The following is an 11706-nucleotide window of genomic DNA, read 5'->3' as shown; positions in this document are numbered from 1 at the left end:
CTAGCTACTTATTTAGATTTAGTATGACTTAATGAAACTGTCTTAAATGTGCTGTAGTAAAAAAAAAATCTTCGCACTAATCAATCAACACATTTTGTATGTCTAAATATAATAGTATTATTTAATTACATCAATTTAAAATAATCTTTGTCTGAAAATAAAATACGATCCAGTTGACTGCGTTTCCCACTCCAGTCAGCAGACGGCGATATGAGTCTTTCAGGCGATGCTGCTAGCGTGACGTATAATCTAGTGGACGGTTCTTCATAAACAGCTCGTCAACCACCTCGGTAGCTTGCTAGCCAACATAGCCGGAAGATTCAAGCTATTTAGACGCTTTCGGTGTATATTAGCTTCTGTGTTTTAGACACGCGTCTGTCTTATTTACTTGTTAACCTATTTAATATTACGTTTTTATTAGTCAGCTATAGTAGCTGGCTGGTTAAGTTAGCACTAGCCTAGTCGCTCATGATAGCTAGCTAGCTAACATCCCCGAACATGAGCTCTCTAAACTACTCCCCTCCTGTTAAAGAAGAGGAGGTCTGCTGGACGGAGAAAGAAGCTCTGGGGCTGAACATTATCGTGAAAGAAGAGAAGGAAGAGGAGGATGTCACAGTAAAACAAGAAGTAGAGGGTGAGGCTGTTACCGTGAAAGAAGAAGAGGAAGACTCGTTCAGAGTGAAAGAGGAGGAGGATGTCACAGTAAAAGAAGAGGAGGATGCAGTTTTTGGAGTGAAGAAGGAAGGAGAGATTACTGTCACATTGAAAGATGAAGAGGTGGAAATCAGAGATCTGAGTAACACCAGTAAGTATCGCCTTAAATGAGTTTTTAACTTTGGATATTCGGAGTTGGCTCGTCAATACCTCTTCAACGGAGGGCCCTAGAATTATGACTGTTATGTCTAGAATCAGACTATGTAGAGAGCAAGCTACCCCTTGTTTGACTTAGACTATTCTCAAATATATATGTTATCTGCTGACCGCAGACTGGGGGGCATGGCTTGTAGTGGTTTTCACGTAGTGATTTTTTACTACACACGTTGCTGCCCAATAGTGCCATGCGAGAGTTGAGTTGTCTACACCAAAGATTATGGATATACTGACAAGATGTCTCTTCGCCCTAACAAGGGGAGTCGTTGTCCACAAAGCGGCACTGCTGGTTCTCTAGCTCACACCTTTCTTTGGATTGGTGGATACTAATAATTATTGTAATCATTTAAAAAATATATATTCTATGAGAGTTGTTGAAGTCAACCGCCTGTATTCAATGGAGAGAGATGCTAAGCTACTAGCTCCTACAGTGTTTTATTAGAACACACCATTCTATACAGTCCACCTGATAGAGGTTCATATCTGACAGAGATGAACACACCGTTCTATACAGTCCACCTGGTAGAGGTTCATATCTGACAGATGAAAATCTCTTTTAGGAACTTAGAAAGAGGGGTAGTCTAAAGCTACAACAACAAGAATTTTGGCTTCTGGACAATTGAATAAAGTTGATATGAAAACCAATAAAACAGGAGAGAAAATGACATAGTGGTGTGTCCAATAGAACAGGAGAGAAATGACATAGTGGTGTGTCCAATAGAACAGGAGAGAAATGACATAGCGGTGTGTCCAATAGAATAGGAGAGAAATGACATAGTGGTGTGTCCAATAGAACAGGAGAGAAATGACATAGTGGTGGGTCTAATAGAACAGGAGAGAAATGACACAGTGGTGGGTCTAATAGAACAGGAGAGAATTGGCATAGCGGTGGTTCCAACAGGTAAATAAATTGTCCCAAATTACTCCTGTCTACACAGAAATCAATACAATTATTGACCAGAAAGCATGATGTTGCCACAGAGGAATCAGGGATCATTAGCTTCTTTAAAAAAATGCCTGTGTTTGGTTTCAAATCACAAGCTTGTAGGCTTATGCCTATTTGGGCAATGCGTGTGGCAATATGCCTCACTGATTATTGAGTTGTGGCTGTCAGTGAAAAGCAGCTCAAATATGTGTGAAGATAATGTCTCTTGAGTATAATTTAAAATGTTGAGTCAAGAAGAAGGGGAGGGTTGTGTGGTGAAGATATTGGTGAGTCTCTCTTCATCATTTCCTCCGCTGGCTTTGTATTGATTTCCCTTAGATTGAGTTTATTATATCAATTCCCCATTACAAATAAATATAAATAGTCTATCACTAGTTAACTGAAATACTTACCAATCTTGGCTTTAGGCAAAGGACCAACACAGTCCACCAGAAACCTGCTGAAAGGTTTGTCAGAAGCAGGAATAGGCTGCAAAGGTGCAACTGGTTCGGCTTGGTTCGGCAAACGCCACAGGATTTACAGTGAGCCACAACATCCTGTTTCAGCCTTCTTGTTGACCCCAAGATGGCCTGCCATACTACCATCGTGAACCAACCTCAGTATCTCTTGCTGAAGCGCAACTGGAACAACAATTTTAGATAAATTGGGCCAATCGTCTTGTCCAGAAGTGGAGCGAGAACACCATTTAGTCGTTAGACCGCCGTTTCCTCGTTAGAACGCCGTTTCCTCATTAGAACATAATTTCTGGCAAAATTACCAATGGAAACTTCATTAAACTCCTCTTCTGGATGTATCTCAGCAAAAAGAGGAGAGGGTGAAACATCTTTACTTTGTTCATCAATCAGCTGCTTCCTAGAAACATCTCTTCTCTGTTCAGCAATCAGCTGCTTCCTAGACATCCAAGTGTCAACTATAGGGATCCTCTCTTCATTGAGGTTCTACAAACTCTCACCTTTGGGGTTTTCAAAGGAGAGGTCAACTCTGGAGGTTTACCGAAATCAGGATCACCCATAAATGTTTGACAGATCGACCATGGTGGGATCGCTGACATCCTCAACACTAGACTTGCTCCCGGTGAATTTCCTAGACCGAGCACGTGTAATGGCACATGCTGAGAACACTGTAGGATACTTTTCTGATAACCCATCAGGTTCCTCAATTCTGGGTTCCTTACAAACGACAGGATTTGGCACAACCTTCCCTCCAGCCAAATCATTTCCCAATATGAATGAGACCCCCTTCATCGGTAGGCTAGGACTCACTCCAACGACAACGGAATGAGACATAAGATCAGATTCCAGTTCCACATTATATAAAGGAACTTCCATGCAACCCATCTCCACGCCTTGTACTAACACACTGTAACCAGTTGCTGAAGTGTCAAAAGATAAAACACCCTCCAACATGAAGGGCTTCCCCAGTATAGTGCTGTAGAAACACCCTCCAACATGAAGGGCTTCCCCAGTATAGTACTCTAGAAACACCCTCCAACATGAAGGGCTTCCCCAGTGTAGTACTGTAGAAACACCCTCCAACATGAAGGGCTTCCCCAGTGTAGTACTGTAGAAACACCCTCCAACATGAAGGGCTTCCCCAGTGTAGGACTGTTTTAAGAAGGTTATACCAAGGATGATTTTGCGTTCTGATTTTGAATTGTAAGACCCCTTGAAGTATCAACAAAAAATATTAAAAAGTTAATTCATGTCAAAACATGATTTGGCCGTACTGCTGTAACCCATAGTAACACATTGGATAACATTCACAACATGGAACAACAGTAACCATAGTAACACATTGGATAACATTCACAACATGGAACAACAGTAACCATAGTAACATTGTTTCCCCCAAAAATCTAAAGGAAGTTTGTTCGGAAGTGTCTGTCCTTTATGAGATATATAAAACAAAATGTCTTTAACCCCTTATTTATGTCACTAAAGTCTTTCCACATTTTGTTACGTTACAGCCTTATTCTACAATAAATACAAATCAGACTCATTCTACACATAATACCCCATAATGAAAAAGCGAAAATGAGTTTTTAGAAAAAAATCACTTTTATTTAAAAAACAAAAACTTTGCTTTTTTTCTTAATCAAAAGGGACGCTGTCAAAATGTTTTGAATTCAAATTGATTTACCCAGCCTACAAAGCACTACAGCCACTCTGTGATGACTAGTTCTGCTCTTTTATTGAGGTATCTATTCTAGGTTAAACCTCATAGGAAGACAGCTTTATCATGTGGAGGTTTCATTCAGGTCTCTGTTTAACTAGATACTGTTTGTCTTTGGCAGGAGAGAGACCAGACTCTCACTATGACAGCAGGAAGAGTCCTTCAGGGGAACCAGACCCAGAGACGCCCAAACCAGCGAGATAACACCACTGCTCCCACTGTGAAAAGAGTTTTCGCTGGTTAGGGAACCTAAAACTGCATGAGAGGACACACAGGAGAAAAGCCTTTACAATGTTCCCAGTGTGGAAAGAGTTTTACCCTGTTAGCTAACCTGAAAAGGCATGAGAGAATAGAAACAGGAGAAGAGCCTTACCACTGCTTCCAGTGTAGAAAGAGTTTTACCGTGTTAGCTACCCTGAAAAGGCATGAGAGAATACACACAGAAGAAAATCCGGGCACTGAAGTGTCGAATAAGGCAGCCCCCCGCACCTCTCTGATTCAGAGTGGTTGGGTTAAATGCAGAAGACACATTTCAGTTGAATGCATTCAGTTGTACAACTGACTAGGTATCCCCCGTTCCCTTTTATAGAGCTCTGCTCAGCCTATAAACATGAAAGTAAGGTTAGATTTAATGTTCTACATTATTATTATTAGGGGCGGCCACCAAGTTGTGAAAATTATGGTATGTTCTGAAAACTGACTTCAGGTTTTTGAGGAATCTAGCCTCACAGGAAGACAGTTTTATTTTATGGAGGTTTAATTCCGTTCTCTTTTTAGTATTTAACTAAATACTCTGTCTTTGGTAGGAGAGGGACCAGACTTCTCACTGTTCCCACTGTGGAATGAGTTCTATTCAGCTAGGGAACCGGAAGGAGCATAAGAGGAAACACACGATAAAAGTCCAACCACTGCTCTCTCTCTGTGTGGAAGGACATTTTCCCAGTCAGAGAACCTGAAATTACATGAGAAAATAGAAAGGCTGTATTCTGACTAATATTTTTGACTGAGAATTTGTGGTTTTGTTTATGCCACATGAAAACATATTGTTTATGATTATACCTGTCCATATATGGTGCCACAGTTGACAATGCATGTCAGAGCAAATTCCAAGACATGAGGTCGAAGAAATTGTCCATAGAGCTCCGAGACAGGATTGTGTTGAGGCACAGATAGGGGAAGGGTACCAAAAAATATCTGCAGCATTGAAGGTCCCCAAGAGCACATTCTTAAATGGAAGAAGTTTGGAACCACCAAGACTCTTCCTAGAGCTGGCCGCCCGGCCAAACTGAGCAGTAAGGGGAGAAGGACCCGATGTTCACTGACAGAGTTCCAGAGTTTCTCTGTGGAGATGGGAGAACCTTCCAGAAGGACAATCATCTCATGCAGCACTCAACCAATCAGGCCTTTATGGTTGAGTGGCCAGACGGAGGCCACTCCTCAGTAAAAGGCACATGACAGCCTGCTTGGAGTTTGACAAAAGGCACCTAAAGGACTCTCAGACCATGAGAAACAAGATTCTGTGGTCTGATTAAACCAAGATTGAACTTTTTGGCCTGACTGCCAATCGGCTGCCCTGACTGCCAAGCGGCTAGCCTGGCGTAAAGTGTGGTGGTGGCGGCAGCATCATGCTGTGGAGAAGTTTTTCAGCTGCAGGGACTGTGAGACTAGTCAGGATCGAGGGAAAGATGAACAGAGTGCAGAGAGATACTTTATGAAAACCTGCTACAGAGAGCTCAGGACCTCAGACTGGGGCGAAGGTTCACCTACCAAAAGGACAATGACCCAAAGCCCACAGCCAAGACAGCTCAGGAGTGACTTCGGGACAAGTCTCTGAATATCCTTGAGTGGTCCAGCCAGAGCCCGGACTTGAACTCGATCAAACGTCTCTGGAGAGACCTGAAAATAGCTGTGTAGCAAAGCTCCCCATCCAGCCTAACAGTGCTTGAGAGGATCTGCAGAGAATAATTGGAGAAACTCCCCAAATACTGGTGTGCCAAGCTTGTAGTGTCATACCCAAGAAGGCTGGAGGCTGTAATCTCTGCCAAAGGTGTTTCAACAAAGTACGTAGTAAAGAGTCTGAATACTTACGTAAATATGATTTTTCTGTTTATTTTAATAAATTAGCAAAAAAAATCTAAGAATGTTTTTTTGGTTTGTCATTATGGGTATTGTAGATAGAGTTTTTGAAAATCCATTTTAGAATAAGGCGGTAATGTAAAAAAATGTGGAAAAAGTGAAGGGGTCTGAATACTTTCCGAATGCACTGTATTGTTACACCATGTAGGAGCAGTATAGACCCAGTCTGTTCATTATATACATCTACGTGATGTATTGTTACAGTAGGTCTGTGTTGTTGTTAGCTGAAGTTATAGATCCTACAGTAGGTTTATATTAGGTGAAGTTATGGGTCCTAAAGTAGGTCTATTTTATTGTTAGGTGAAGTTATGGGTGCTACAGTAGGTCTATGTTATTGTTAGGTGAAGTTATGGGCCAATTAGTGTACAAACCCTCCGTACTGGTTGAAATGTTTAAGTATAAAGCAGTTGATTTGCAACAATAACACACAGGACATTCAAACAAGACGTACAATTATAATCCAAAAGTAATGTGAAATGCACTCATAAGCAACCTGTAAATGGAGGCTATTTTTGCTGTCAGCCTATGAGAACTCCCCTGAGTTTTCCCCCATGGTGGTGAATTAGTGAATAGACACAGAGCTTAAGCGAGTTTCCTTGGGTAGCACTCCTGATCTTGCACTGTAATATTCAGAATACTTTGTGAAAAACTAAAATCTTTGCTCACCATTTTTGCTCCAGGTAGATATATTACATCCATAACTATTGGTTTCCTCATTATCAGGGAGGAGTTAATGCAATCAAATTGTGTGCCGTTGTGCTGCAGTTTTAGCAAACACGGTCAGGGGTCTATATTGGAGACCAAAAGTCGTCTGACACAGTACTTAGGATTTCGACGACTTTAGCTTTCTTCTAGCCTAAAATCATTGATGTTTCTACTGATGTGAAAACAAGACAAAATAGGACTTTCTCACTTGACTGTCTTAAGACCATTGTCAAATAATTTTGACATTCATTACAGACAATTACAGTCAATTGTTGTACAACATCATGGCTACGCTGTTGGCATCACCTTTTTAGAGTGGATTTCTGCTGTTGTGGGCCTTTAACCATCTGTCTGACTTTGCTGTTCACACAGGAGAGAGACATGGCTATCATGGATCCTCTGGGGAGCCTCAACAACAACATCATGATGCTGACGAGGCAGAGAAGAGTCTCTCCAGATCAGAATTCCTCAAGAAACACCAGCAGAGACCCACAGGGAAAAAATCTCATTGCTGCTCTGACTGTGGGAAGAGATTCACCTCCTCAGCAGGCATTACAATTCATCAGAGAATCCACACAGGAGAGAAACCTTATTGCTGTGATCAATGTGGGAAGAGATATCTTACATGTAGCAGTCTAACTAAACACCAGAGAACACACACAGGAGAGAAACTTTTTAGCTGCTCTGACTGTGGAAAGAGTTTTGTTTCTTCAGGATGTTTAGAATCACACCAGAGAACACACACAGGAGAGAAACCTTATCGATGTGATCAATGTGGGAATAGATATGTTACATCTAGCAGTCTGACTAAACATCAGAGAACACACACAGGAGAGAAACCGTATAACTGTAAACAATGTGGGAAGACTTTTAGTCAGTCATTCAGCCTGATATCACACCAGAGAACACACACAGGAGAGAAACCTTATAGCTGTGATCAATGTGGGAAGAGTTTTGTTACTTCTAGCAGTCTGACTATACACCAGAGAACACACACAGGAGAGAAACCTTATAGCTGTGATCAATGTGACAAGAGATACTCTAGTAAAAGATCTCTGATCAAACATCAGAAAATACATACAGGAAGGAGTTGTTTCACGATATCAATGAAATAGAATCTCACTATTTAGAATGTTTTAACGTTGTAGTAGGAGTATTTTAATGTGGTCATAATGTAGAACCCTAAATATTTGTCCCCTGTTCTATTGATTTCAGCATAAGGATATTAGCCTCAGGGGGAAATCCAGGCTCTGAATTGAAAAGAGTACTATTTATGTGGTCTAACAAAAAGTGACTAACAAAAAAGTAGTTGTGTTGCACTTACAGTGTTGGTGACCCACTTGAATCGATATGTAGCTAGCTGTTTTCTACAAATTGTCTTCTAACCAGTGATGTACACATTATTCCCAGATTCCGTGTGTTTTTTGAGCTGTTAATTTTAACAGGACGTGTAAGTGAATTATTGCCAATACATATAAAAAAGGGATGTACATTTGGTGTTGATATTTTATATTTACAATTCATGTAATATTTAGTCATTGTGATTATTTATGCAACCAACTGACAATTTTTGGTTGCAATTATATTGACTTTGTTGCCCTGCTTTTAGAATATTGGGGTTTATTCTCAGATGTGCCAGCCCAAATGTACTAGAGAATGACATTATGGACTGGGCCCCGATCCAACAACTTGCCTATCAAGTGAACCCTGAAAAGAGAGAGAAGCTCCGCAGTGAGGTGTAAAGTTACTAAGGATATTGCAGGATTTCCCTCTTGAAATCAGACATGTCCGTGGTAAGGACAACTTGGTTGCTGATTGTCTCAAGGGTGGGCAGTCAAAAATATTTGTGTTTTGTGTTTGCCAGTGCGTTACCATGGATCACAATTTATTTTGATTGCACATTTTTCCGTATTGGAGATGAGTTTTGTTTAGGTTCTAGAGTTCTGATTTTTTTTTTTGGGGGGGGGAAACCTAGTCAGTTGTACAACTGAATGCATTCAACTGAAATGTGTCTTCGGTACACTGATTGGTGTCACCTCGTTAGTAGGTATGTGTTACACCTGTGCTGGCTTGTCCATCTCGTTAGTGGGAAGGTGTTTCACCTGAGCTGGTCCAGGTTCTATTTAAGAGTGTCTGGCCCAGTGCTCCAGTTGTCTTGATGGATGTTGCGAGTCAACAGCTTTAGTTGCTCCACCTTTTTGTTTTCCCTCCTGTCTTTAAGTTTGGTGTGGGTGTTCATTTTGTTTGCCTCTTCTTGGGCAGATATAGTGTCGATCATGGTGGGTGTCTTTTATGTCCCAGTTGTTGTTACTAGTCAACTTTCAGTGGACACCCCCATAGTGTCTTTCAGAACCCCTCCTCAAACCCCTCCTGTTTAGTTGTGGCTGTTGTCAGTGACTCTTTGTTAATTCCCTCTTCTATTTAAGTGACATTTCTGGTTTTCTTGATGGGGAACGTAACAACAAACAATGTAGTAAAACAAGCTTATATTTTGGGTTGGATATTTCATCCAATTCTTAATATTTTAATCAATGGCATATCTTTAGAATGCTCATTAGTCTTTCAGTTATTGTTTTTTATCCTCATGTTTGTGTACTAAATATTTGTTTATTTTCATTTTTTTTCATTTTTCCTGTGAAACCATTGTTTCATCCATGTCTGAAATATGCTGTATAAATAAAGCTTGATTTGATCATATTGTAAAACAAATGAACCCAATGACTGACCAATCAACAGACTCTTGGTCCCTCTTAGTATGAAAAACAGTATCAATCCCACTTTTCAAGCCTGCTGAAGGAGTGGTAAACACCCCTGGCTCTACCAGGGGCTTGCGGTGGTCTCCCACAGCTCTGCTGATGTCCTTTTTTGACTGCCCCTGCAACCCAGAAACACATTTAGTTATATTATATAAAACACTCAAAGTAATGGATATGGAGCATCTATGGCCTCACTTACACCTGGCACCTAAATGTGACTTCTGTCATCCGATCATTCCAAGCTATATTAGGTTCAGATCTACCAGGATGGGCCTTTGACAGTCTGGACGCAGTCAGGCCTCCAAATATGCATAAGCAATGTAAAGAGATCAGGTGAATGAGTGGGGAAAAGTACATTTGACACAAATGACCATAATATCAAATGTGTGTGTCTGAGGGGAAAATAACTCATACAGTCAAAAGGGGTGAGAAATTACACCATTATCAGTGGATATTAAATAAATAAACATAGATGATCAAACATATTCCCTTTTGCTTACGTGATGAACCGCTAAGGGAACACAAATATTTACCATCTAAACCATGTGACCTCTCACCTCTCTGGCTGTCATGCAGCGAAGGAAGAAGCGTGACCGAGAGCTCCCGATAAATCTTTAACAAACTTATCCTAAAACTTTAACTTCACCCATACAGATTACTACACTGTAGTACACTACCAAGTGTGGGGATATGTCTACGAGACAACAACAACATACTGATTACTACACTGTAGCCAAGTGTGGTGATATGCCTACCAGACAAAAACAACATACTGATTACTACACTGTAACCAAGTGAGGGGATATGTCTACGTGACAAAAACAACATACTGATTACTACACTGTAGCCAAGTGTGGGGATATGTCTATGAGACAAAAACAACATACTGATTACTACACTGTAGCCAAGTGTGGTGATATGCCTACGAGACAAAAACAAGGCAAGGGAGGCCAAGAAGCAGGTCAAGAAACGACGAAGAAAGAACCTCTGACCATGGCCTCCTTGGAAACGCAAGATGGCAACATGACATCTCAGGAAGAAGCTAGGCTAGCTCACATCCTCAAAGTGATCAAAGAAGGAAATTACTCCCTCACAACACAATTTAACTTGAAAACGGCTGAGTTCAGCTGCTCCATCTCAGCACAGTTGGCTGAGTCACAGCTGCTCCATCTCAGCACAGTTGGCTGAGTTCAGCTGCTCCATCTCAGCACAGTTGGCTGAGTTCAGCTGCTCCATCTCAGCACAGTTGGCTGAGTTCAGCTGCTCCATCTCAGCACAATTGGCTGAGTTAAGCTGCTCCATCGCAGCACAGTTGGCTGAGTTCAGCTGCTCCATCTCAGCACATTTGGCTTGTAGACATAGCTTACTGACAGATCAATGAGGTCAGATCCCAATACCAATGTAAATATAGCTTACTGACAGATCAATGAGGTAAGTTCCCAATACCCATGTAGACATAGCTTAGTGACAGATCAATGAGGTTAGATCCCAATACCCATGTAAACATAGCTTACTGACAGATCAATGAGGTTAGATCCCATGTAAACATAGCTTAATGACAGATCAATGAGGTCAGATCCCAATACCCATGTAAACATAGCTTACTGACAGATCAACGAGGGTAGATCCCAATACCCATGTAGACATAGCTTACTGACAGATCAATGAGGTTAGATCCCAATACCCATGTAAACATAGCTTACTGACAGATCAATGAGGTCAGATCCCAATACCCATGTAAACATAGCTTACTGACAGATCATTGAGGTCAGATCCCAATACCCATGTAAACATAGCTTACTGACAGATAAATGAGGTCAGATCCCAATACCCATGTAAACTAAGCTTACTGACAAATCAATGAGGTCAGATCCCAATACCCATGTAAACATAGCTTACTGACAGATCAATGAGGTCAGATCCCAATACCCATGTAAACATAGCTTACTGACAGATAAATGAGGTCAGATCCCAATACCCATGTAAACTAAGCTTACTGACAAATCAATGAGGTCAGATCCCAATACCCATGTAAACATAGCTTACTGACAGATCAATGAGGGTAGATCCCAATACCCATGTAAACATAGTGTCTTTGGACATTTATCATTAATGTGTTGA

General features: G+C 41.0%; 1 protein-coding gene across 2 annotated transcripts; it reads left to right on the top strand.

Annotated features, from left to right (window-relative positions):
- Positions 1-252: 252 nt before the first annotated feature.
- On the top strand, positions 253-9538 carry LOC110521940 (gastrula zinc finger protein XlCGF17.1). 2 transcript variants are annotated; one of them, XM_021599916.2, is made up of 2 exons: positions 253-805; positions 4110-5719. In XM_021599916.2, exons 1-2 carry the CDS (start codon positions 499-501, stop codon positions 4190-4192), a joined length of 390 nt encoding a protein of 129 aa, XP_021455591.2. In that variant the 5' UTR covers positions 253-498; the 3' UTR covers positions 4193-5719. The 2 variants fall into 2 exon arrangements, with proteins under 2 accessions (XP_021455591.2, XP_021455589.2); XM_021599914.2 differs by lacking the exon at positions 4110-5719 and adding an exon at positions 7202-9538 and having other exon boundaries at positions 254-805.
- Positions 9539-11706: the final 2168 nt, after the last annotated feature.

Source organism: Oncorhynchus mykiss, chromosome 4 (assembly GCF_013265735.2).
Source record: "Oncorhynchus mykiss isolate Arlee chromosome 4, USDA_OmykA_1.1, whole genome shotgun sequence".
Taxonomy (NCBI): domain Eukaryota; kingdom Metazoa; phylum Chordata; class Actinopteri; order Salmoniformes; family Salmonidae; genus Oncorhynchus; species Oncorhynchus mykiss.
The sequence above is the reverse complement of the archived record's forward strand: the minus strand, read 5'-3'. Positions and strand labels throughout refer to the sequence as shown.

Excerpts from the sequence above, each read along its gene's own strand:
- LOC110521940 (XM_021599914.2), top strand. The coding sequence starts at position 499 with ATGAGCTCTCTAAACTACTCCCCTCCTGTTAAAGAAGAGGAGGTCTGC. Across the intron at positions 806-7,201 it reads CAGAGATCTGAGTAACACCA|GAGAGAGACATGGCTATCAT; the intron begins GTAAGTATCGCC and ends CTGTTCACACAG.